Source organism: Mytilus californianus, unplaced genomic scaffold (genome assembly GCF_021869535.1).
Source record: "Mytilus californianus isolate M0D057914Y unplaced genomic scaffold, xbMytCali1.0.p SCAF_6, whole genome shotgun sequence".
Lineage (NCBI taxonomy): Eukaryota > Metazoa > Mollusca > Bivalvia > Mytilida > Mytilidae > Mytilus > Mytilus californianus.
The window spans coordinates 2,451,451-2,478,287 of NW_026262712.1; the positions used below are offsets into that span (position 1 = coordinate 2,451,451).

Below are 26,837 nucleotides of genomic sequence, written 5' to 3' on the forward strand. Positions count from 1 at the left end.
GTATAAAAATTGACTATAACATGTATAAAAGGCAATACATGTAACTCCATAAAGGGTCAATTGACCATTTTGTTCATGTTGACTTATTTGTAGATCTTACTTTACTGAACATTATTGCTGTTTACAGTTTATCTATATCTATAATAACAGGGATGATTCTACTATATAGTTTTGGGCCGCTTAGCGGCCCTAAGATCGCCCGGCAGCCCAAACAAAATTGATGTGAATATAAATTCCCAATTCTGGAAAAATAAAATAATAAACAGCTGCACCATGAGCGCATGATACGCCCATCGTCTTGTGTGTGAATTTTTATGCAATAATCATAAATAGTTTCTGACATATGGCCTGACATGCGAAAAGCCCCTATTTTTTTACAAAAAACTCAATATCTCTAAAATAAAATTTTGAATCAAAACCAAAAAGTATACCGATCTTAAGATTAATATAACTAAAAAGTGTGTAAAATTTTAAGCAATAATCATAAATCGTTTTTGAGATACGGCGCGACATGTGAAAAACCCCTCCCCCTTTTTTTACAAAATACTCAATAACTCAAAAATTCAATTTTGAATCATCACCAAAAAGTATACAGATCTTTAGATTAATATAACTAAGAAGTGTGTAAAGTTTTAAGCAATATTCATAAACTGTTTTTGAGATATGGCGCGACATGTGAAAAACCCCTCCCCCTTTTTTACAAAATACTCAATATCTCTAAAATAAAATTTTGAATCATCAACAAAAAGTATACAGATCTTAAGATTAATATAACTAAGAAGTATGTAAAGTTTTAAGCAATAATCATCAATTATTTCTGAGATACGGCGCGACATGTGAAAAAAAACACACCCCTGTTTTAGTTACAAAGTCCTGTAACTGAAAAAGTTATAATCTTATTTTCACCAAAAAGTATACAGATTGTTTGACCATCATAAGAAACAACTATTTAAAGTTTCATGAAATTTGGATAAGTCGTTCTGATGTCAACGATCGCATTTTATTAACAACGATTCAATTATGTCAACATGTGGTAAATGATTTTAGCAGCCGGATTCCATAATGATGAAAATATTATGGGCGTTTTTGATCTTGTAAAAGCAGATCGTCCAGCAGGTCGATAAAAAAGATGTTTTTTGTCAAAATGGGTCTCATTAAAGCAGACCTCGGCAGAGAGCAAAATTTAAATTTTGATTAAACATTGATGAATAAATTTTAATGGGCGCCGATCTCGTAAAAGCAGATCGCCTAGCAGAGCCGGTTATATAATATGATGAAAAATTGTTTTGTAAAAGAAATTATTTTATATTTAGTCAGGCTCTATTTCCCCAAAAGACAAAAGTTTGAGCGTGTTTGAAAGAACATGTGGATGATAGATCATTCATGAAATGGGATCGATGTCAACATTATGGAAATTTTTCAAAAGTTGTGAAGATGATCCAAATAATATTAAAATACAATAGTTCAATGCTTTAATTTCCTGTTTCTTCATAACTGTGTGTAACTGCAGTGAACCCTGACACTATGAAAATAAGGTAGGCAGTCCTTGGTACACCTAAAGTAAAACTATGGCAACCTTCTACATATTAAACAGCAAGCAAAAATCCCAAAAATATCTTATCAATTAAGTACTTAAACTTTTGTAATTGATTTTCTAAATTCGATAATTGGCCAGTTCAATTTGAAATCCATTTGAATCGAGGTAAATTTATAAAGATGACCTGTTGTTGAAAAAAATACAATGGATGATTTTTTTCAGTGGTTTATGTTAGCTGTATGTAAAAGGCCGAGGTTCCCATAGCTAACATGCAAGCCTACAAAAGATAGTGCATCATGTGCAATAATCTTCATGTAACAACTTCCCTTGTCTCAATCCAATAACTGTCAAGCGATCAGGTTATCATATATATAATTTTTATCAGTACCCCCTTCAGGATTATTCAAAATGTTACAACTTATTACAGCAGCGTACAGGTGAAACTTAATATACATTTTCCGTTTTTACAGGAAAATAATGTTATTTGGTCTAAAATTTTATGCATAAAAAATTCCAAATTGGGATGAAAATTCCCAATTTGATGGTCAAGGGACCCATTTGAAAACACCTGGAATCATCCCTGAATAATATTCAAGATAATAACCAAAAACTGCAAAATTTCCTTAAAATTACCAATTCAGGGGCAGCAACCCAACAACGGGTTGTCTGATTCAACTGGAAATTTCAGGATAGATAGATCTTAACCTGATGAACATTTTTACCCTTTGTCAGATTTGCTCTAAATCCTTTTAGAGATTTAAGCCAAAATCTGCATTTTACCCCTATGTTCTATTTTAGCCATGTCGGCCATGTTGGTTGGTAGGCAGGGTCATTGGACACATTTTTAAACTAGATACCCTAATGATGATTGTGGCCAAGTTTGGTTAAATTTGTCCCAGTAGTTTCAGAGGAGAAGGTTTTTGTAAAAGATTACAAAAATTTACAAAAAATTGTTAAAAATTTACTATAAAGGGCAATAACTCTGTAAGGGGTCAATTGACTATTTTATTCATGTTGACTTATTTGTAGATCTTACTAAATGCTGAACATTATTGCTGTTTACAGTTTATCTATATCTATAATAATATTCAAGATAATAACCAAAAACTGCAAAATTTCCTTTAAATTACCAATTCAGGGGCAGCAACCCAACAACTGGTTGTCTGATTCAACTGGAAATTTCAGGACGGATAGATCTTAACCTGATGAACATTTTTACCCTTTGTCAGATTTACTCTAAATGCTTTAGTTTTTGAGATATAAGCCAAAATCTGCATTTTACCCCTATGTTCTATTTTTAGCCATGTCGGCCATGTTGGTTGGTAGGCGGGGTCATCAGACACATTTTTTAAACTAGATACCCTAATGATGATTGTGGCCAAGTTTGGTTAAATTTGGCCCAATAGTTTCAGAGGAGAAGATTTTTGTAAAAGTTAACAGACGACAACGAAGGACGATGGACGCCAAGTGATGTGAAAAGCTCACTTGGCCCATTTGGCCAGGTGAGCTAAAAATAACAAACAACATGTTATAAATTTTATGTGTCCGAAGTGCTTTTCTGGATTTACCTTAATCAGGAACGCTCATACCTGAATATTTGATAGTCAAGGATGTATAAAACCAAAACAGTTGAAGAGGTATGTAACTAAAAAAGATGATACCCTTGGGGACTGATAGTCCACCAGCAGAGGTGCTTATAGTAGTTTTTACAGACATGCTAGTAATTATACAACCCTCGGTTGATTGGCCTTAGGCTGAGTATGGTGAGTAAGAATATACGATTTATAGATTGTACTGGCTTGTAGTAGTTTTTACAGATTTGATAGTAATTATACAATCCTGGGTTGATGGGACTATGACTGAGCAAAGTGACTACCATTCTCACTTTTACAACGATAACCTTTCTCTTTACATTTATCATGTTTATTTACAACACAGTTTACTTCATCAGCCAAATGACCAATCATACATATTGCTTAAGATTATAATCTAATTGTAAGATGTGCAGGAATTTGCATAGAATCATTTGTTTTCAATTTTATTAGTTTAAATATCACTGTGGAACATTCTCAGGATCAATAGTGACAATGTTGGTTAATCAAGCAACTCTGACAATAAGGTAGGTAGTTGTTAGTATGTTCCAGAGACTGAAATGGAAGAAAGTGTGTGTAACTGAAGTAAACCCTGACAATAAGTTAGGTAGTTGTTGGAACGTTCCAGAGTAGGAAATGGAAGAGAGTGTATGTAATTGAAGTAAACCCTGACACTATGACAATAAGGTAGGTACTCCTTGGTACATTCCACAGTAGAAAACGGAAGAAAGTGTGTGAAACTGAAGTAAACCATGATAATAAGGTAGGTAGTCGTTGGTGCGTTCTAGAGACGGAAATTGGAAGAAAGTGTGTGTAACTGAAGTAAACCCTGACACTATGACAATAAGTTATGTAGTCGGTGCGTTCCAGAGTAGGAAATGGAAGAAAGTGTGTGTAACTGAAGTGAACCCTGACACTATGAAAATAAGTTAGGCAGTCGTTGGTACATTATAGAGTATGAAATGGAAGAAAGTGTGTGTAACTGAAGTAAACCCTGCCAATAAGGTAGACAGTCGTTGGTACATTCCACAGTAGGAATGGAAAGAAAGTGTGTGTAACTGAAGTAAACCATGACAATATGGTAGGTAGTCGTCGGTACGTTCCAGAGAAGGAAATGGAAGATAGTGTGTGTAACTGAAGTTAACCATGACAATATGACAATAAGGTATGTAGTCTGTGCGTTCCAGAGACAGAAATGGAAGAAAGTGTGTGTAACTGAAGTAAACCCTGCCAATAAGGTAGGCAGTCATTGGTACGTTCCACAGTAGGAAAGGAAAGAAAATGTGTGTAACTGAAGTAAACCATGACAATATGGTAGTTAGTCGTTGGTACGTTACAGAGTAGGAAATGGAAGAAAGTGTGTGTAACTGAAGTAAAACCTGACACTATGACATTAAGGTAGGTAGTCGTTGGTACGTTCTAGAGTGGGAAATGGAAGAAAGTTTGTGTGACTGAAGTAAACCCTGACACTATGACATTAAGGTATGTAGTCGTTGGTGCGTTCTAGAGACAAAAATGTCAGGAAGTGTTTAACTGAAGTAAACCCTGCCAATAAGGTAGGCAGTCATTGGTACGTTCCACAGTAGAAAAGTAAAAAAAGTGTGTGTAACTGAAGTAAACCATGACAATAAGGTAGGTAGTCGTAGGTACGTTCCAGAGTAGGAAATGGACGAAAGTGTGTGTAGCTGAAGTTAACCATGACAATAAGGTAGGTAGTAGATTGGTTCCAGAGTAGGAAATGGAAGAAAGTGTATGTAACTGAAGTAAACTATGACAATATGACAATAAGGTAGGTATTCGTTAGTACGTTCCTCAGTAGGAAAAAGAAGATAGTGTGTGTAACTGAAGTAAACCCTGACACTGACAATAAGGTAGGTACTTGTTGGTACGTTTCACAATAGAAAATGGAAGAAAATGTGTGAAACTGAAGTAAACCATAACAATTAGATAGGTAGTCGTTGGTGCGTTCCAGAGACTGAAATTGGATGAAAGTGTGTGTAACTGAAGTAATCCCTGACATTATGACAATAAGGTATGTAGTCTGTGCGTTCCAGAGACAGAAATGGAAGAAAGTGTGTGTAACTGAAGTAAACCCTGCCAATAAGGTAGGCAGTCGTTGGTACGTTCCACAGTAGGAAAGGAAAGAAAGTGTGTGTAACTGAAGTAAACCATGACAATATGGTAGTTAGTCGTTGGTACGTTACAGAGTAGGAAATGGAAGAAAATGTGTGTAACTGAAGTAAAACCTGACACTATGACATTAAGGTATGAAGTCGTTGGTGTGTTCTAGAGTAGGAAATGGAAGAAAGTGTGTGTAACTGAAGTAAACCCTGCAAATAAGGTAGGCAGTCGTTGGTACGTTCCACAGTAGAAAAGGAAAGAAATTGTGTGCAACTCAAGTAAACCCTGACACAATGACAATAAGGTAGGTAGTTATTGGTACATTCCACAGTAGGAATTGGAAGAAAGTGTGTGTAACTGAAGTCAACCCTGACACTATGGCAATAAGGTAGGTAGTCCTTGTTGCATTCCAGAGTAGGAAATGGAAAAAAGTGTGTTTAACTGAAGTAAACCCTGACACTATGGAAATAAGGTAGGTAGTTGTTGGTGTGTTCCAGAGACAGAAATGAAAGAAAGTGTGTGTAACTGAAGTAAACCCTGACACTATGGAAATATGGTAGGTAGTCGTTGGTGTGTTCCAGAGACGGAAATGGAAGAAAGTGTGTGTAACTGCAGTGACCCCTGACACTATGAAAATAAGGTAGGCAGTCCTTGGTACGTTACAGAGTAGGAAATGGAAGAAAGTGTGTTTAACTGCAGTGAACCCTGAAACTATGACAATAAGGTAGGCAGTTGTTAGTATGTTATAAAGTAGGAAATGGAAGAAAGTGTGTGTAACTGAAATAAACCATGACAATAAGGTAGGTAAGAGTTGGTGCGTTCCAGAGTAGGAAATGAAAGAAAGTGTGTGAAACTGAAGTAAACCATGACAATAAGGTAGGTAGGAGTTGGTGCTTTCCAGAGTAGAAAATGGGAGAAAGTGTGTGCTGTAACTGAAGTAAACCCTGCCAATAAGGTAGGCAGTCTTTGGTACATTTCACAGTAGGAAAGGGAAGATAGTGTGTGTAACTGAAGTAAACCCTGACACTATGGAAATAAGGTAGATAGTCGTTGGTGTGTTCCAGAGACGGAAATGGAAGAAAATGTGTGTAACTGTGGTGAACTCTGACATTATGAAAATAATGTAGGCAGTCGTTAGTACGTTACAGAGTAGGAAATGGAAGAAAGTGTAACTGAAATAAACCATGACAATAAGGTAGGTAGGAGTTGGTGCGTTCCAGAGTAGGAAATGGAAGAAAGTGTGTGAAACTGAAGTAAACCATGACAATAAGGTAGGTAGGAGTTGGTGCTTTCCAGAGTAGAAAATGGGAGAAAGTGTGTGTTGTAACTCAAGTAAACCTTGCCAATAAGGTAGGCACTTGTTGGTACATTCCACAGTAGGAAAGGGAAGAAAGTGTGTGTAACTGAAGTAAACCATGACAATATGACCATAAGGTAGGTATTCGTTGGTACATTCCAGAGTAAGAAATGGAAGAAAGCGTGTAACTGAAGTAAACCATGACAATATGACCATAAGGTAGGTAGTCGTAGGTACATTCCAGAGAAGGAAATGGAAGAAAGTGTGTGTAACTCAAGTAAACCATGACAATATGACAATAAGGTAGGTAGTCGGTGGTAATTTCCAGAGTAGGAAAGAAGAAAGTTTGTGTAACTGAAGTAAACCATGACACTATGACATTAAGGTATGTAGTCGTTGGTGCTTTCTAGAGTAGGAAAAGGAAGAACGTGTGTGTAACTAAAGTAAACCCTGACACTATGACATTAAGGTAGGTAGTTGGTGGTATGTTCCAGAGTAGGAAATGGAAGAGTGTGTGTAAAGAAGTAAACCCTGACACTATGGCAATAAGGTAGGTAGTCGTTGGTGCATTCCAGAGTAGGAAATGGAGGAAAGTGTGTGTAACTGAAGTTAACACCGACACTATGGAAATAAGGTAGGTAGATGTTGGTGTGTTCCAGAGTAGGAAATGGAAGAAAGTGTGTGTAACTGCAGTGAACCCTGACATTATGAAAATAAGGTAGGCAGTCGTTGGAACATTCCAGAGTAGAAAATGTAAGAAAGTGTGTGTAACTGAAGTAAACCCTGACACTATGGCAATAAGGTAGGCAGTCGTTGGTACGTTCCACAGTAGAAAACACTACAAAAGTCTAAAAGTCTGAAAAGACCAGTTTTTGTCTTAATTTGCATGAACTTTTACTCGACATTCTCCAAAAGTATGACTTGTGTCTTAATTGTTCTTGACAAATTCTCATTTATATTAAATTTGTATGAAATTTACTCGACATATTCTCGACATTCTGAATATGGTCTTAAAATTTCTTGACAAATTCTTGACATTTGAATACTGTCTTGAAATTTCTCGACATATTCTCGACATTCTTATTTTTCTCAGTATGGCTTGACATATTCTGAACATTTTGAATCGTGTCTTAAATTTACTTGACAGTTCTGAGTTTTACAAATCATGACCAATATTCATGATATAACTTTAATCTTTATTTCTCTTTATATGATATACTGTTGTTTCAAGTTGCACTTCTTTACAACAAAAATAAAAGTTGGGCATGTAAAATAATTGAAAATTTGGGTATATAAATATTTTTACAAATGCAAATATGGCTATGAAATCTAAAGTATAAAATAATTCAAATGTGGGTGTGTTGATATAAAACAATTTCAATGTGGGATTTTAAATAATTACAAATTTTGATTCCTAAATCTTATAAATTAAATGATTCAAACCAATCATACTGTAGACATATTTCATTCTACATTCATAATATTCAATGTTGATATGGTAAATAATTATTATACCAAAATGTGGTTTATATAAATAGCAAATTATGATGATATACAAATCATTCATTTAACAGAAGAAAAATTTGTGTAATGTCATCTGTTGGAATATATTAAGTATTACACATGGACAGGATGTTCCCCATAAAATTAAGGTATTCCACACCCCAGAGTACACGCAACTGTCAAATAGAAGTTATTGCTTTACCTGTAATCAGCCATACAACTTATCAGTTGACCGACCATGCCACTACAATTTAAAAAGTTTGTTGATAGATGAAAATGAAAATCATCATTTTGATGAAAAAAATTTGAATTGAAATGGATTTTCTTCATCAAAATTATGAAGTTAATTATTTTAACATAAAAACAAATTGAATAATTCCAAAAGATTAAAAGAAAATTATTATCTACTCCAGGAATAATAAATATGTATTTATAATGGGTCCCATCAATGATTTCTATAGAAATCATCGGTCTTATGAAAAGGTTCTCACACAGACTTGCATAATATAGATCTAAACATTTTTTTCTTTTCAGGAAGGAGTTATCACAAATATTTATTTTTGATAAAAAAATTATAAAATTCAACACTCAAATTTGAATAAAAAATGTTTTTGGGTTGTTCTAAAAAATGAATAAGGTTTTTGAATCAAGATGGGAACAAATTCTTTGACCTAAACGAAAGCCCCCCCCCCCCTATTTTTTTAGCTACACAGACCCAAAATATGAATTGTGGGGTCCAAAAGAGATACAAGACACCTATTTTAGTAAAGCAAATTTGACTTGCAGTTTTGCGAACGGCAAAAATCTAAATGCTGTTTGTCAATACCTTTGACTTATATTCCAAGTGAAAACAATTACTTAAATGTTTAATAAAAATAAATCAAAATTAAACTACATGGGGGATTATTCAGGGTATTGCAACTTAGTTGCACCAAAAGGGTATCTTACTATACCAAATTAATCCTTGATTCTTCAAAGTTTAGTTTAGCCATAATAAAAAGGAGTATACAACAGCAATAGAATGTCATAAACAGTGCAGAATAAGTCTGTTCACATTTCAGGCGAAATTTATACTGTTGAGATAGTGTCAAGACATTTTTAAGACTGTCAAGAATGTGTCGAGACATATTCAGACATTATTTAGAATGTCAAGAATATGTCGAGACATATTCAGACATTATTAAGAATGTCAAGAATATGTCAAGACAGATCGAGACAAATTTAAGACAGTCAAGAATTGGTCGAGACTAATCCAGACTCTTATCAGATGATACAGGAAGTGTCGAGAAATTTTAAGACAATGTTCATACTGTCAAGACACTTGTCAAGAAAAATCAAGAACCTTATTAGACAAATTCATACTATGTCGAGAATTTTTAAAAATTATTCAGACAAATTAAGAATGTCGAGAAAAAATTCATGCAAATTCAGACAAAAACTGGTCTTTTCAGACTTTTTGACTTTTGTAGTGAAAGGAAAGAAAGTGTGTGTAACTGAAGTAAACCATGACAATAAGGTAGGTAGTAGGTGCGTTCCAGAGTAGGAAATGGAAGAAAGTGTGTGTATCTGAAGAAACTACTTTTAAAACTCTGGTACTCAGACAAACCTTGCCAAGAGGTCACAATTTGAATTCATCCTTTTTAAAACTCTGATTTAAATTTGTACATCCCAGTCTTATTTTGTGTTGTTTTGAAAACAAAGAAAACAGACCTTATCCACAAAGAAGACTCTTAAAATTGAGAATGGAAATGGGGAATGTGTCAAAGAGACAACAACCCGACCATAGAGCAGACAACAGCCGAAGGCCATCAATGGGTCTTCAATGCAGCGAGAAATTCCTGCACCCGAAGGAGTCCTTCACCAGCCCCTAAACAAATATGTATACTAGTTCAGTGATAATGGACGTCATACTAAACTCCAAAATATACACAGGAGACTAAAATTAAAAATGATACAAGACTAACAAAGGCCAGAGGCTCCTGACTTGGGACAGGCGCAAAAATGCGGCGGGGTTAAACATGTTTTTTGAGATCTCAACCCTCCCCCTATACCTCTAGCCAATGTAGAAAAAACAAACGCACAACAGTACGTACCTTAAAACTCAGTATAAGAGAAGTCCAAGTCCAATGTCAGAATAGGAAACAAAAGAAAAAATAAACAAAATGACAATAATACATAAATAACAACAGACTACTAGCAGTTACTGACATGCCAGCTCCAGACCTCAATTAAACTGATTAAAAGATTATGTCTTCATCATATGAATATCAGGCACAATCTCTCCTGTTAGGGTTTTAGTATTATACCGTCATAAAATATACGAGAAGAACATAACCCGTGTCATGCCAACAACTGGTTTTAGAATAAATGTGTTAATCTAGATCTACATCTCTTTATTAAGGTATAGGAAATTAAACGATACGAAAATAACTTTCATGTTAAATGTAAATATACAAACCTGTTCCTGGTTCCAAACCTTCCAGTTGAGTTTAATGTTGTCACCATGGTTACAAATGCACTCATCAGTTTTAAAAGCTATCCTTTCTTCTGGAAAGTAACAGATAAATCTGGAGCAGGAATACTCAGTGTGAAATGGTAGTTGGCCGCTGAATTTTTCTTGGACAGTGGACTGATAAAATTCTGAAATCCTCTCCAATGTTAAATGCAAACATTCTCTGACACTAGTGGCTATTTCAGGTACTATCAGGCCCTTGGAGCGCTTGTGGACTAGGTACAATAAGATCTTATTTCCTTCTACACAGACAACGATATCATGCTCTTTATCAAATGATAACCCAACAAACCCAGAAAACATAAGTTTCCTTCCACGGTATTCTTTTAGTGTCCACATACTGAGACATGCGCATATGAGACGATTCGGTAAAGCTGGAGGTATAATGGTTCCTTTAAAAACAAAAGCCAAACTAACAGTCCTCTCTGGTGTACATTCTTGTGACAAGAAATCTGTATCATTTCTTTGTGTAAGCATACTTGGTACAAAGAAGTTTTCAACTAGTAGCCGACTTCCTGTTTTTGTATCATATCTACGCTGTTCAGATACGATATCAAGGTGTATCAGCATATCAAATATGTACTCTTTAAATGGTAAAATCTGACGGAATTCTTCTTGCTCCCAAATCTGGTAGAGATCTACTTTTTGTATTATTCCATTTTCAGACATCCTTTTGAAGGTTTTCCTTGTTTTATCTTCTTTTGGCCAAAATTCAACATCTATGAAAATGAAAATAAAAAAAATTATCTTAAGGTTTGAAATAAAAGTCAAACATATATTTATATTATACGGTATTACTTCTCTATAAAAGCTATATCGCTCACCTAGATCAGCACAGGAAAACAAACTAGTCTTGAATATTCAATTAAATGTCCTATATCAAAACAAATTAACTTTCCTAATTCTGTATTCAAAGCATTTGATGATCAAAATTGAATACTTTCCCATTTGGAAAAATAATACCCCAAAAAAGGCATGCATATTTCTTTAATAATGTGTGTACATGTTTTCTGTACTAGCAACATAAATGGCCATGGTGGAATGTGGTCTGAATGTCTAGTTCAATCTTGCTCCTTCTCATGATGAAAAATGTATTTATTTAGTTATAAAGTCCCTTACAGCCTTTTTGCATTTTTCTAAATGATTTTTTTTGGGTTTAATTATCATTGTTTTAATGTAAGAGTGATTGTTTATTTGAAGCCAGATATGGGTTATCAAACCGACCAAAGGTGCTAAATATCTTTTTCATTTTACAATTTAAAAAGACTTAAGTCATTTAATGGTTTAAAGAAAAAAATGCTACTTCTATTTATATCTTTAAGGGAAATCACCAATCATAAACAAAAAAATTCGTAAGGGTTCCACGCAACCCAGTGTCTCGCCTACTTTTGCTGTTAATCGCAGGCTCAACAAAAATGAGGAAAAAAAATAATAAAAATATTCCTCTCTATACTATCTTTCGATTGTAAGTAGCTTCTGTCCAAGTTTGGTAAAAATCCAGGATAGTTTATGAATCTAATAAATGTTTTAAAAACTTAAACTGCAGACTGTATGTTATGTTAACTGGAAGAAAAACTAAGTCCATTTATAAGTAAAATAAGGAAAAAATGGATTTATTTTTTTACAAAATTTACTTCTGGATACTATCTTATGATCATAAACAAGCTTCTGTCCAAGTATGGTACAAACCCAGGATAGTTTAAGAAAGTTATTAAAATTTTAAAAACTTTAACCACAGAGTGAATGTAATATTTCCCGGCAGAAAAACTAAGTCCATTTATAAGTAAAATACGGAAAAAATGGAATTTTATTTTTACAAAATTTACTTCTGGATACTACCTTGTGATCATAAACAAGCTTCTGTCCAAGTTTGGTAGAAATCCAGGATAGTCTAAGAAAGTTATTAAAATTTCAAAAACTTTAACCACAGAGTGAATATTTGTGGACGCCGCCGACGACTACGACGACGACAACGGAATGTAGGATCGCTACAGTACTTGCAACCTTAGGCGTTACTGTTTTAGCGATCAATCAGCGGTCATCGATCAGTCACCGATCAGTCAAGTTCGCGTCAAACTCACGTCACCAATCCGTCAGACTTATAGTAAAAGTATTTGACGGATCGGACGGATCGGACCGATCGACCTTTCTGACGGATTGAACCCTACTACGTCACATGATTAACTAATACAAATTACGAAATCTTAGTTTCGTTTCATTTGATTAAAATGGCGACATGGAAAATACGAAACATTCAAGTACAAATGATCAGCATCTTTTTTTATTAATTATTTAGCACAGTTTTAAGAATTTAAAAAGAAAAGAAATATGCATATAAAACTTTTTAATTTAAATATAACTATTAAAGAATGGCCATTTTTGTTTTAATTTAGGTTATATTTCTTCAAACCCGGACATTTCTAAAACGGTGTTTATCGCGATTTTCAGTGATTTTATTATTTTCCGAAAATGATCTTGAAAATAAAATGAAATGATCATTTATTCCAAATTTCGATGTATTATTTTTAAATATTTTTAAGTATTTTATCCTTAAAATCTTATATAATTCTTTAAACAAACTTATCTCGAGGCCATTAAAATAACAAATCACAAATAAAAATAAAAATGCTGCAAATTCTCATAAAAATAAAAAATATTGGTAATTTTAAACAAGGAGAAAAACATAATAATATATTTTTTCTGATAGTCTCTTAACTTAATAAAAAATAATCAATCCTAAGCTATAAAAAGTACAAAAATCCAATGACGTTCAATAATTTCCTTTCAAATAAAGGAATTATTGCATTCTATTTCAACAAAAACAAAAGTTTATGCATATTTATCCTTCTTTATTCATATTTTATTAAAAATTACTTATCTAAAGGCATTTATAATGACTGATAGCAATTGCATTGCACTATTTCTGATATAAAAGAAGAAATATTTGTATTTTTATGCAATGCGAATATTAAATTAAGTATCTGATTCCTTAAATTCAACATATTTTATGAAATGCAACCAATCCTGATGTACAAAAAGTACTGAAATAAAATGGTGATTCATTATTTCTCTCAAGATGAAGATATTATTGCATTCATTTTGAACACCAACAAAAGTTTCAGCCTTATTCTACTTACAATATTAAAATTCTTATAAAAAAATAATCTTGAAGCCTTTGAAATAACTAGTTACAAATAACAATGCATTATTTTTTAACAAAACAAGAGAAATTGGTAATTTTTAACAATGCAAACAACATTTAAGGATAATTTCTATGATCTTCTTTTACTTTTATGAAAAAAAACCAATACTAAACTATGAAAAGTACAAACATCTAATGACAGTCAATAATTTCCATTCAAATAAAGAAATTATTGCATTCTTGTTCAACAAAAACAAAAGTTAATGCATATTTATCCTTCATTTATTCACATTTAATTAAAAAAAAATTTATATAAAGGCATTTATAATGACTGATAGCAATTGACGTTGCATTATTTCTGATATAAAAGAAGAAATATTTGTATTTTTAAGCAATGCGAACATTACATTTAGAATCTTTTCCCTTAAATTCAACATATTTTATGAAATACAACAAATCCTGAACAATAAGAGTACAAAAAACCATAGGCGTTCAATAATTTCCATTAAAAAAGAGAAATTATTGAATTCTTATTTAAAAAAAACAAAAGTTTATGTATATTTATCCTTAAATTATTCATATCTTATATAAAAGTACTTATCTGAATGCATTACTTATGACTGATTGCAATTGACGTTGTATTATTTCTGATATAAAAGAAGAAATATTTGCATTTTTAAGCATAGAACACAAATTTAATATCTTTTCCCTGCAATTCAGCATATTTTATGAAAAACAAGAGTGCACACGCTGAAATGTCTCGCCTTCTTTACTAATCATTGATATTATGTTGATAGTCCTAAATATAAAGCTTTATTACAACTGTCACATAAACTTAACATTAACCAAGTAAACTAAACATTGACCAATGAACCATGAAAATAAGGTCAAGGTCAGATGAACCATGCTAGGCAGGCATGTACAGCTAACAATTCTTCCATACAACAAATATAGTTGACCTATTGCTTATAGTTTAAGAAAAACAGACAAAAACACAAAAACTTAACACCGAGCAATGAACCTTGAAAATGAGGTCAAGGTCAAATAAAACCTGCGTGACTGACATATAGATCATAAAATATTTCCATACACCAAATATAGTTGAACTATTACATATAGTATTAGAAAAAAAGACCAAAACTCAAAAACTTAACTTTGACCACTGAACCATGAAAATGAGGTCAAGGTAAGATGACACCTGCCAGCTAGACATGTACACCTTACAATCATTCCATACACCAAATATAGCTGACCTATTGCATGCAGTATTAGAAAGAAAGACCAAAACTCAAAAACTTAACTTTGACCACTGAACCATGAAAATGAGGTCAAGGTCAGATGACACCTGCCAGCTAGACATGTACACCTTACAATCATTCCATACACCAAATACAGTAGACCTATTGCATACAGTATAAGAAAAACAGACCAAAACACAAAAACTTAACTATAACCACTGAACCATGAAAATGAGGTCAAGGTCAGATGACACCTGCCAGTTGGACATGTACACCTTACAGTCCTTCCATACACCGAATATACTTGACCTATTGCTTATAGTATCTGAGATATGGACTTGACCACGAAAACTTAACCTTGTTCACTGATCCATGAAATGAGGTCGAGGTCAAGTGAAAACTGTCTGACGGGCATGAGGACCTTGCAAGGTACGCACATACCAAATATAGTTATCCTATTACTTATAATAAGAGAGAATTTAACATTACAAAAAATCTTAACTTTTTTTTCAAGTAGTCACTGAACCATGAAAATGAGGTCAAGGACATTGGACATGTGACTGACGGAAACTTCGTAACATGAGGCATCCATATACAAAGTATGAAGCATCCAGGTCTTCCATCTTCTAAAATATAAAGCTTTTAAGAAGTTAGCTAACGCCGCCGCCGCCGCCGCCGCCAGATTGCTATCCCTATGTCGAGCTTTCTGCGACAAAAGTCGCAGGCTCGACAAAAACCAACCCTGATGTACAAAAAGAACCAAAATCAAATGACGGTTCATAATTTCTATCAAAATAAAGAAATTATTGCATTCTTATCAAACAAAAACAAAAGTTTATGCATATTTATCCTTCAATGATTCACATTTTATACAAAATTACTTATCTAAAGGCATTTATAATGACTGATTGCAATTAAAGTTGCATTATTTCTGATATAAAAGAAGAAATATTTGCATATTTAAGCAATGCAAACAAAAATTTAGTATCTTTTCCCTGAAATTCAGCATATTTTATGAAAAGCAACCAATCCTGATACAAATGACCGTTCATAATTTCTATCAATATAAAGAAATTATTGCATTCGTATTCAACACAAAACAAAAGTTTAAGTATAATTCTACTTACATTATCAAAATTCTTAAAAAAAAAATCTAGTTTGAGGACTTTGAAATAACAAGTTACAAAGAACATTGCATTATTTTTTATCAAAAGAAGAAAAATTGGTAATTTTAAAGAATGCGAACAACATTTTAGCATATTTTCTCAGATATTATTTTGATTTTATAAAAAACAGCCAATCCTGAACCATAAAAAGTACAAAAAACCATAGGCTTTCCAATAATTTCCATTAAAAAAGAGAAATTATTGAACACTTATTTAATAAAAACAAAAGTGTATGTATATTTATCCTTAAATTATTCATATCTTATACAAAGTAATTATTTGAATGTGTTTACTATGACTGATTGCAATTGCAGTTGCATTATTTCTGATATAAAAGAAGAATTATTTGCATATTCAAGCAATGCGAACAAAAATTTAGTATATTTTCCCTGAAATTCAGCATACTTTATGAAAAACAACCAATCCTGATGTACAAAATGTACCGAAACAAATGACGGTTCATAATTTCTATCAATATAAAGAAATTATTGCATTCGTATTCAACACAAAACAAAAGTTTAAGTATTATTCTCCTTACATTATCAAAATTCTTACAAAAAAAATCTTATTGGAGGACTTTGAAATAACAAGTTACAGACAACATTGCATTATTTTTTATCAAAAGAAGAAAACTTGGTAATTTTAATCAATGTGAACAACATTTTAGTATATTTTCTAAGAAATTATTTTGATTTTATAAAAAACAACCAATCCTAAACCATAAAAAGTACAAAAAGCCATAGGCAGTCAATAATTTAAAATTGAAATAGAGGAATTTTGAATTTTTATCAAACAAAAACAAAAGTTTATGTATATTTATCATTTTTATCAGTAAATTATTCATATCTTATACAAAAGGACTTATCTTAATGCATTAATTATGACTCATTACAATTGACGTTGAATTATCTCTGATACAAAAGAAGACATATTTACATTTTCAAGCAACATGAACAAAAATTTAGTATCTTTTCCCTGAAATTCAGAATATTTTATGAAAAACAACCAATCCTGATGTACAAAAAGAACCAAAAACAAATGATGGTTCATAATTTCTATCAAAATTAAGAAATTATTGCTTTCTTATCTAACAAAAACAAAAGTTTATGCATATTTATCCTTCAATTATTCACATTTTATACAAAATTACTTATCTAAAGGCATTTATAATGACTGATAGCAATTGTTGTTGCATTTTTTCTGATATCAAAGAAGAAATATTTGCATTTTTAAGCAATGCAAACAAAAATTTAGTATCTTTTCCTTGAAATTCAGCATATTTTATGAAAAACAACCAATCATGATGTACAAAAAGTACCTAAATCAAATGACGGTTCATAATTTATGTCAAAATAAAGAAATTATTGCATTCGTATTCAACACAAAACAAAAGTTTAAGTATTATTCTCCTTACATTATCAAAATTCTCACAAATAAACAAAATCTTATTGGAGGACTTTAAAATAATTAGTTACAAATAACATTGCATATTTTTTTATCAAAAGAAGAAAAGAAAAATTGGTAATTTTAATCAATGCAATCAACATTTAGGTATATTTTCTCAGATATTATTTGGATTTGAAAAAAAACAACCAATCCTGAACCATAAAAAGTACAAAAAGCCATAGGAGGTCAATAATTTCCATTAAAATAGAGAAATTATTGAATTCTTATTTAACAAAAACAGAAGTTTATGTATATTTATCCTTAAATTATTCATATCTTATACAAAAGTACTTATCTGAATGCATTAACTATGACTGATTGCAATTGAAGTTGCATTATTTCTAATATAAAAGACAAAATATTTGCAAATTTAAGCAACGCGAACAAAAATTTAGTATCTTTTCCCTAAAATTCAGCATATTTTATGCAAAACAACCAATCCTGATGTATAAAATGTACCGAAATCAAATGACGGTTCATAATTTCTATCAAAATAAAGAAATTATTTAATTTGTATTCAACACAAAACAAAAGATTAAGTAAAATTCTCCTTCCATTATCAAAATTCTTACAAAAAAAATCTTATTGGAGAACTTTAAAATAACTTGTAACAAATAACATTGCATTATTTCTATCAAAAGAAGAAAAATTGGTAATTCTAAATAATGCAAACAACATTTTAGTATATTTTCTCAGATATTATTTTGATTTTATAAAAAAACAAACAATCCTGAACCATAAAAAGTACAAAAAACGATAGGCGTTCCAATAATTTCCATTAAAAAAGAGAAATTATTGAATTCCTATTTAATAAAAACAAAAGTGTATGTATATTTATCCTTAAATTATTCATATCTTATACAAAATTAATTATCTGAATGCATTAGTTATGACTGATTGCAATTGACGTGTATTATTTCTAATATAAAAGAAGAAATATTTGCATTTTTAAGCAACTCGAACAAAAATTTAGTATCTTTTTCCTAAAATTCAGCATATTTTATGAAAAACGACCAATCCTGATGTACAAAAAAGAACAAAATAATGAAATGATTGCATCTTTAATCAACACAAATTAAAGTTTAAGTATTTTAATATTCATTTTATTTAAATTCTATCAAAGAAACTTTTCTTGAGGCCTTTTAAATAACTAATCAGAAATAACATTGCATTATATGTGATAAGAAGAAGAAATATTGGCAGAGACATACATATGTCTCTGATATTGGTAATCTAGAACAAACATTAAAACAACACTCTAAATTAATTAATCCAAACAAAGCTGTATGTATCTTTACTGTTATACTATTTTTATTTTCTTCATCTAACGACAACAAATAGAGTACTTATTTTAAATGATAACATTTTATCGCTTTTTAGTGGTACATAATTAACGAGTAAAGGTGTCTTCGTAGAGGTCGGCGTTTATCGACTGTAAATACTGTCAAGTTCGTAATACATAAGAATTTTAATTATATATGTATCCGTCCGATCCGTGCATTCAATTAATTTACTGATCGATCGCTGACCGTTGTCACGGTAACTCTCACATAGCCTATTTGACGTATCTGACGGATTCTATGGGTCATCGATCACCGATCAGTCATCGATCAGTCAAACATCCGTCACGATCATTCACCGATCAGTCAAGTTCACGTCAAACAGTAACGCCTAAGGTTGCAAGTACTGTATGTCTCGCTCTTTTGACTAAAGTCGAAGGCTCGACAATGAAGGACAACACAATGCAAAAATAAATACGAGAAGAAAGTCCACTGGGTATATTTAGATAAGTGTATTTCCTAACAACATTTGTAAAGTTGTTGGTTGTCCATCTTAATTTATAAAACTGATTTTCTTCTTGCAATTTTGTTTTGCTGGGGAGATTATGTTTAAAGAAAGCAGAGTCATCAATCATAAGTTTTAAAGGGTTTCATCCCTTGTTCTCAAATTCATCATCTAAACAAAGGTCTACAAAACGTCACGATGAAAACTATATGTTTTAAAACAATATATGGTTGTTCTCGTAAATATTCAAAATATTGGGTAGAAACAATCGTTTAACAATGATGCAAGTGATGACGGATGTGTTAACATTATGAAATTAACTTCAATATATTATGCCAAGATTCACTTGAGAGTTACAAAAGATGATGTATGACAGTCATCCAGGATGACATCTTGTCAGTCAATTGCTGTCTTTGATCTTAACTTTATGTTCATTTTTTTAGTTATTTTTTCGGGGTAAAGTCTACTTCTACTAGTATACGTTTTTTATATAGATTAGACCGTTGGTTTTCCCGTTTGAATGGTTTCACACTAGTAATTTTTGGGGCCCTTTATAGCTTGCTGTTTGGTGTGAGCCAAGGCTCAGTGTTGAAGACCGTACTTTGACCTATAATGGTTTACTTTTATAAATTTTGACTTGGATGGAGAGTTGTCTCATTGGCACTCATACCACATCTTCTTATATCTATATAGTATTCTAATTCAAAAGTATTTTTAATAGATTTTGACTTGATCTAAATAATACATTCCTTTGGCTGGGTCAAGTCTTTGTTTTATTTCCCAGTCATGGTATATAATAGTTCAATAGTTGATAACTGGATTGATGGCAGTGTATTTCTAACAGACAAATATGATATTAACTTTACAAGGAATTCATGCTCCGTATTTTAGGTTCAGATTTTAGGATGAGATTCTTTCCCCAATACAACTAGAAACTGAGAAGATTTGCATTTTTGACTGGCTAAAAATACTTCATTTTCACAGTTGTAAGAGTTGCAGTATGAATAATATTACTACACCTTGTCTCAAAACATAATTGTGTTGGTACTTAATTGAAACCAGGATAGGAATACTTGCATTCTCAAAGTTTCTATGCATTGTTCAAATATATTCTATATTTAGAAACTATGTAGTTCTATAGTTATACCTAAACCTTTATACCTATTAAATATCAGTTTCAGTTTAAACTAAAAAAAAAATTTTCAAAATTTGCAACTGTATTTTTACAAACATTACAAACCGTAAGGGAGCTACCATTTGATTTTTATGGGGGGGCTAGGATGAAATTTGAAAAAAAACGGCAGGACAGGAGTTTCGAGTAAAAAAAAAAGGCAGGATGCGCAACTTTGCAAAAAAAAAAAGGCAGGATGACAATTTATGTAAAAAAAGTCAGGATAAACTAATAAAAAAAAAGGCAGGACCAATTAGAATGAAAAAAGGACAGAGATTACAACTAAAAAAAAAAAGGCAGGACAAAATATTTCATCCTAGCCCCCCCATAAAAATCAAATGGTAGCTCCCTAAGTTAAAACAGCCATCTTCTCCAAATTTTCACAACAGAATAAAATAATTGTCTGCAATTCACAAATATTAACGCTGTGAAAAAAAAAAGATCAATTTTGACTAACTGTATTACATAAAAGTTCTGACAAACCAACAAAAAGATTAGTATAGGACACCGTTCATCAGTCCCCAGTGCTCTTAAAAATGGCTGGTAAACAATATTTTGGTATGTTGGGTTTTTACCAGCAATATAATTACTACTCAATGAAAATATAAACACACCAGTAATGAAAGATCTCATAACTTCCACCATAAGAAGGGGACTTATGATAACGTTATCTCTCAGCTGTGGGGTGTCAAAATAAACAATCTTTCCGAGAGAGTGTTGATAACGTAAAAAAACTGTTAGCTGCTCAGGAGACAGGACAGACACCTCGCTGATGGCATTTAATTCTTTAATTTCAGCCAATGACATAATTTGTTTTCCTTCTGCCACTAATTCAGCGATCTCGAGCTCTAGTGGTACACAAGCATTGGGCATTCTTTCACCCCAACATGGGTGGTCGAATGTAAGTTCTGTAATTGTTTTCCTCAGAACATCTATTTCTTGGTCAGCTTGATCTTTTGCATTGACAAATATTAGAGGCCTAAAGACCAGATGATGTTGTCCCTCATGGTCTTTAAACAACTCCTCAATTTCACTGTAAAGCTCTTCACGTCGTGTCTCAACATTCTCCTGTTAAACATAAAAAGTTGACAGATAAATACACTGTAAAGATCCTGTATCCCACACCATGATGTATATGCACCTTCAATGGTGGAATATTCCAACTACAAGATATAATTAGATTTATCTCAAATTTTCAAATGACATAAATACATGTACCTCAAGTACAACTTATCTTTCTTATGTATTTTTCTACATCTACTCTTACAGGTCAATTTTATACTTTTAACCTAAATCTTATACTTTTAACAGTCCGAAACTGTTAACAGTTGTTAAATCTTACATTCCAAGGGGAATAAATTGAAAAGGGTCTTTAGAATTTATTTTTTTTGAAAGAAGAACTTGCTATTGATATTTGTTTTTGTAATTCACTTTACCAGCCTAGTATAGAAACACTAGTAAACAAAATAAGTCACATTTAAAAAGTTGGCAATAAATCTAAAACAGGTCAAGAGGGTATTTGCGTGAACATATGGATATTGTTTAATTTAAATTTGCAGTTATAAAAAATTGAACTTATTCTAAAATAAAGCATGAATTGTCCTCATGCATTCCTTGTCCAGATTAGGCTATATATACTTTTTGATTTCACCAACTCATCAACATTTGTATTATGCTTTAGACTTTCAAATATTTTGGCCTCTAACATCACTGAAGAGACATTACTTGTTGAGAAGTGCATCTGGTGCAGTTCTACTAAATGCTAGAGTTTCTTATTGACAACATATTTGGTGAAATAAAACTGACTTAAATACAAACTTTAACATTTAAAATGAGCAATTGTTTTAAGTCAATAGACCATGACTGAGAGTGGCAGGACCAAATAATCTCCACTGAAATGAGATGTACATATCAAATGGAATATTGATACAAGAGCATACCAAATATCATTTACTTATCTATTAGTAGTTCTTCATAATTATCTTCTACTCTATTTATGACCCATAATCTGATCTTTAGTGTATTACCCAAAATCAATAGGGATCTTGTTCTTTCAAAAGTGTAGTTTCACACAAAGTTTGGTCAAGTTAAGACATATGGGCATGACATCATTATGTAAGCATAAAAGCTCTAATGAGGCAGTTTTTACACATTTTTCAAGTGTTTCAAATGGCAATAAATCACTATTATATAGCTAACATTAGATCACTCACCTTTGGTACTTTGTCCTTGTGAGTGGCAACAAACAAGATCTTAGGAATGCCTGGATATACAACCTTGCAATAGGTCAGGATGGAATTGACCCAATATTGCAAGAATACTGAAAAAAAATCAAAATCTGTCATAAAAGAAGTTTAATCATTCTGCATTTCTTATAGTTTTGATACACTATAAGTTTTCCATTGTCTCTTTTAATAACACCTTATTAAACAAGCATTCTGAGATTATTGCATGGCAATACATAATCCCCCACCGGTTAAACATTATTTTGGACTGGAACAAAATGGTAATTCGATCTATAACTTGTCATGGTGTAAAGTATATAACAAATATCAAGTCAATATCTTCATGCATGCTGAAAAAATGTGTGGAAAACTGTTTATTTAAGTGAATTTTCTAGGTCAAAGGACCATAACTCTGCACAAAATTATCAGAAGGGAACAAAATTCGATTTTGATCTGTAACTTGTAATGATAAAACAATATATCAAATATCAAAACAATATCTTCAAGCATGAAGAAAAATGGTGTGGAAAACTGATTTGCTGGACTGACGGATGAACAGACAGACAGATGGACCGAGTGCAAACCTAAAGTCCCCTTCGACTTCGTTGGTAGGGGACTAAAAAATATTGCTGAATACTTGTCAAGCTCATTCACTTAAACAGCTGATAACAGTTTTCCTTGAGGTAGGAGTCTGTCTAAATTAAAAGGGACAAATATTTTTGTCTATATCTATAAACTACATTGTTGTAATTTTTCATCAGTCTATTTCATTACAGGGTGGATGATATCAAAGGAAGGCACATAGAAAATAGGTTAACAATGCATAGAGACCTGCATACAATTAAAATGTTTACAAACTAATATTTCACACCACAGTTGAAGTTGACTAAATGCATAAAAGTACATTGAATGATGCTCAATAACTAGAAGTTAAAATTGTCTTTTAAAATATAAGTTGCATATAAGGATCATAAAGTAGAATCCTGACTGTTGTGGAAATCAATCTAAGAATACTAGACTTAGTATGTGGTATGTGTAAACTGGTCTGCCATTCCATCTAAATATCTGCACCAAAGGAATGAGTTGGAGCCATTGTCACCTTGGCATTAATTGGACGAGCCTTACACATTCAAAGATTTGCTACGAAATTGACCAACTATATTGACAGGAACTTTTAACAACTTGACCTCAAATGATAATAATGCAATGCCGCAAATTAAATAAATAACTGTTAATTAACTCCATGGTGGCAGCGCAGATAAATGCCCCACGAGAGTGTTATCATATTCTTGACAAACTGAGCCGGTATCTTTCATTGCCTTGAGAACTCAATAGGTATAGGAATGTGCTGATTTCTCTTTTGAGTTCTTGTCAGTATATTAATTACATAATAAACACATCATATGATGCACTTGTCTCATCTAAATTATTAAATCACGCAGACCCAATGCTGACCGCTGGATTCAGGTTGTACCTGTTGTTAGTGTAGCGATAAGTGAACACAACAGGGGTCAAGGTTATGGTATACTTGTGCAAAATGTTAAATGTTTTAGGAATAAAATCCCATCACTGAAATGACAAAAGTGAAAATGATGAACACTGAAATGGAGTTTCTTTTATCAACTCTAGTTCTGTGATAATGTTTGAGTATTTGTACAACATTTGAAAAAATAAATGGGGAATGTATCCATGGGACACAAGTTATGCCCCCGCTTGCATATCATATACAGTTATAAAGGTACATAACTGAAGAACTGTAAAAGTGAAACCATCAAAATTCAAATTTGATCTGTATTTTGTGGTAATAAGCATTGTGAATAAGTTTCATAACATTTTAATTGAGGCAAACTAGAGTTAGAGAACGGATAGAAAATTTCAGCAATTTTTAATTTTATAAAGGGGCATAACTCAATAACAGTAAAATAAACGCCACCCAATTTCCAACTTGATCTGTATTATGTGGTAATAAGCATTGTGTATAAGATCATAACATTTGGTTGAGGCAAACTAAAGTTAGAGAACATAAACGAAAAATTCAGCAATTTTTATGTTTATAAAAGAGCATAACTCAAGAATGGTAAAAGCGACGCCACCCAGTTTCCAACTTGATCTGTATTCTGTGGTAATTAGCATTGTGTATAAGTTTTATAACATTTGTTTGAGGCAAACTAAAGTTAGAGAAAGGAAACGAAAAATTCAACAATTTGAAAAGAGTCATAACTCTAGAACAGTTATAGTGATGCCACCAAAATTCAAACTCAATCTGTGTTTTGTGGTAATTATCATTCTGTATCAGTTTCATAACATTTGGTTGAGGCAAACTAAAGTTAGAGAACTGAAACCAACTTTACGACGTACGGACGAAGGACGGACGGATGTACAGACGGACAAGGGTAAAACTTAATGCCCCCTCTGCTATGGCGGGGGCATGAAAATGTCCAATTTGTAGTAAACATAACTCTGATATGATAAAATTTGAAAATCGTGTAAATCAGTAAGGACCTTTATTCCTTCAATCCAAACTTAGGTTAAAATAAGAACTGATTAAAGCACATTTTACTTTTTGTATGAAATGTTGATGGATAGACCGACAGACTACAACATACCATATGCTATGTTCTTATGGAAAGCCAACGGGGTCAAAATTCTTATTTCGTAACTTGTCAATTTGTATAAACTTGTATCTTTGTAATTTCAAAATTCTTACTTCGTAAATTGTCAATTTGTAACTTGTATCTTTGTTATTTGAAAATTCGTAATTCGTAAATTGTTAATTTGTAACTTGTAACTGTGTGATTTCAAAATTCTTTATCGTAAATTGTCAATTTGTATATTGATGTTTTGTAACTTGTCGATTCGTTAAATGTCGATTCGTAAATTGTCAATTTGTATATTGTTGTTTTGTAACTTGTCGATTCGTTAAATGTCGATTTGTAAATTGTCAATTTGTATATAATTGATGTTTTATAACTTGTCGATTCGTTAAATGTCGATTTGTAAATTGTCAATTTGTATGTTGATGTTTTATAACTTGTCGATTCCTTAAATGTCGATTTGTAAATTGTCAATTTGTATATAATTGATGTTTTGTAACTTGTCGATTTGTTAAATGTTGATTTGTAAATTGTCAAATTGTATGTTGATGTTTTGTAACTTGTCGATTCGTTAAATGTCGATTTGTTAATTGTCATTCTGATAGTTGTATTATGCTAACGACCATTATGACGACAGATGGCGCTTGGTTTCCTCTTCGGTGTATAAGCCTCCTGTAAGTAGGAGCACTTCCATGTGGAGTATATACCTAAGTAATTTTATAAATCAATTATGTACAGCATATACAAATAAAAGAAAATAAATAGATAAACACATTGTTTGGTTTATATGGCATATATACCAGGGACTCGGTTTTATATAGAGGTGACCTCGAATAAACATGTTTGTCTTCCGGACTGGTCAACACACCTGGGAGGGGTGTGTCACTTCCTGTATTTAGGTATATACTGATGTGTCGCTGGAATGGGCTCACTTATCAACTTCGCAAATATGTTACTGTCACTTGGCAGGAAATTTCTTTTTAATATTTGACCGGGTCAAAATTAGACTAAATACATGAAATAAAAGACTAAGCTGAAAAGTTCATACTTATATTGTTCGGGGCCGCAAATTTTGGACTAAATGTATGATGGGAGAAATGGGTTGACACCATGGCCATTATTCCTTAATATTATAATTAAGATATTGGAAAAGAATGTAATTTATATCTAATGATTTTTTAATACAAAAAGCGCTGAAATTAATGAAAAATCTTTATTTATTTGGCTCTTGAGTAAAGATGATAAAAATGTTTTATATCATGTACTTTGCAAAACAAATATTGAATGAAGTGTTATTTTAAATGAGTCACTTAATTGATGTATACTATATATTAAAACTGTATTAGATATGTAATATTTTGTAATAAAATCTAAAGGAAACAAAAAACTTATCAAAGACCTAAAATGGACTACCCATATTTTCATCGTAACCAAGAATGCAAACTCAACCGTGACTAGGGTTCCTGATAAGGAATTTGAGATATTGCCCACCAGCCGAATGCAAGAAA

At 32.1% G+C, this 26,837-nt stretch overlaps 2 protein-coding genes across 2 annotated transcripts in view; both read right to left on the reverse strand.

Annotated features, from left to right (window-relative positions):
• Positions 1-11,226, reverse strand: part of LOC127705238 (uncharacterized) — a 64,976-nt gene extending 53,750 nt beyond the window's left edge. Inside the window, exon 1 of the mRNA XM_052209576.1 lies at positions 10,509-11,226. Coding sequence (XP_052065536.1) covers positions 10,509-11,132 — 624 coding nt within the window. The 5' untranslated portion in view covers positions 11,133-11,226. The remainder of the gene's footprint in view (positions 1-10,508) is intronic.
• A 9,295-nt stretch (positions 11,227-20,521) lies between these two features.
• Positions 20,522-26,837, reverse strand: part of LOC127705481 (uncharacterized) — a 166,390-nt gene continuing 160,074 nt past the window's right edge. Inside the window, exons 11-13 of the mRNA XM_052209797.1 lie at positions 22,724-22,830; positions 21,086-21,578; positions 20,522-20,526 (exon numbers count right to left, since the gene is read on the reverse strand). Of these exons, the coding sequence (XP_052065757.1) occupies positions 20,522-20,526; positions 21,086-21,578; positions 22,724-22,830 (605 nt within the window). The remainder of the gene's footprint in view (positions 20,527-21,085; positions 21,579-22,723; positions 22,831-26,837) is intronic.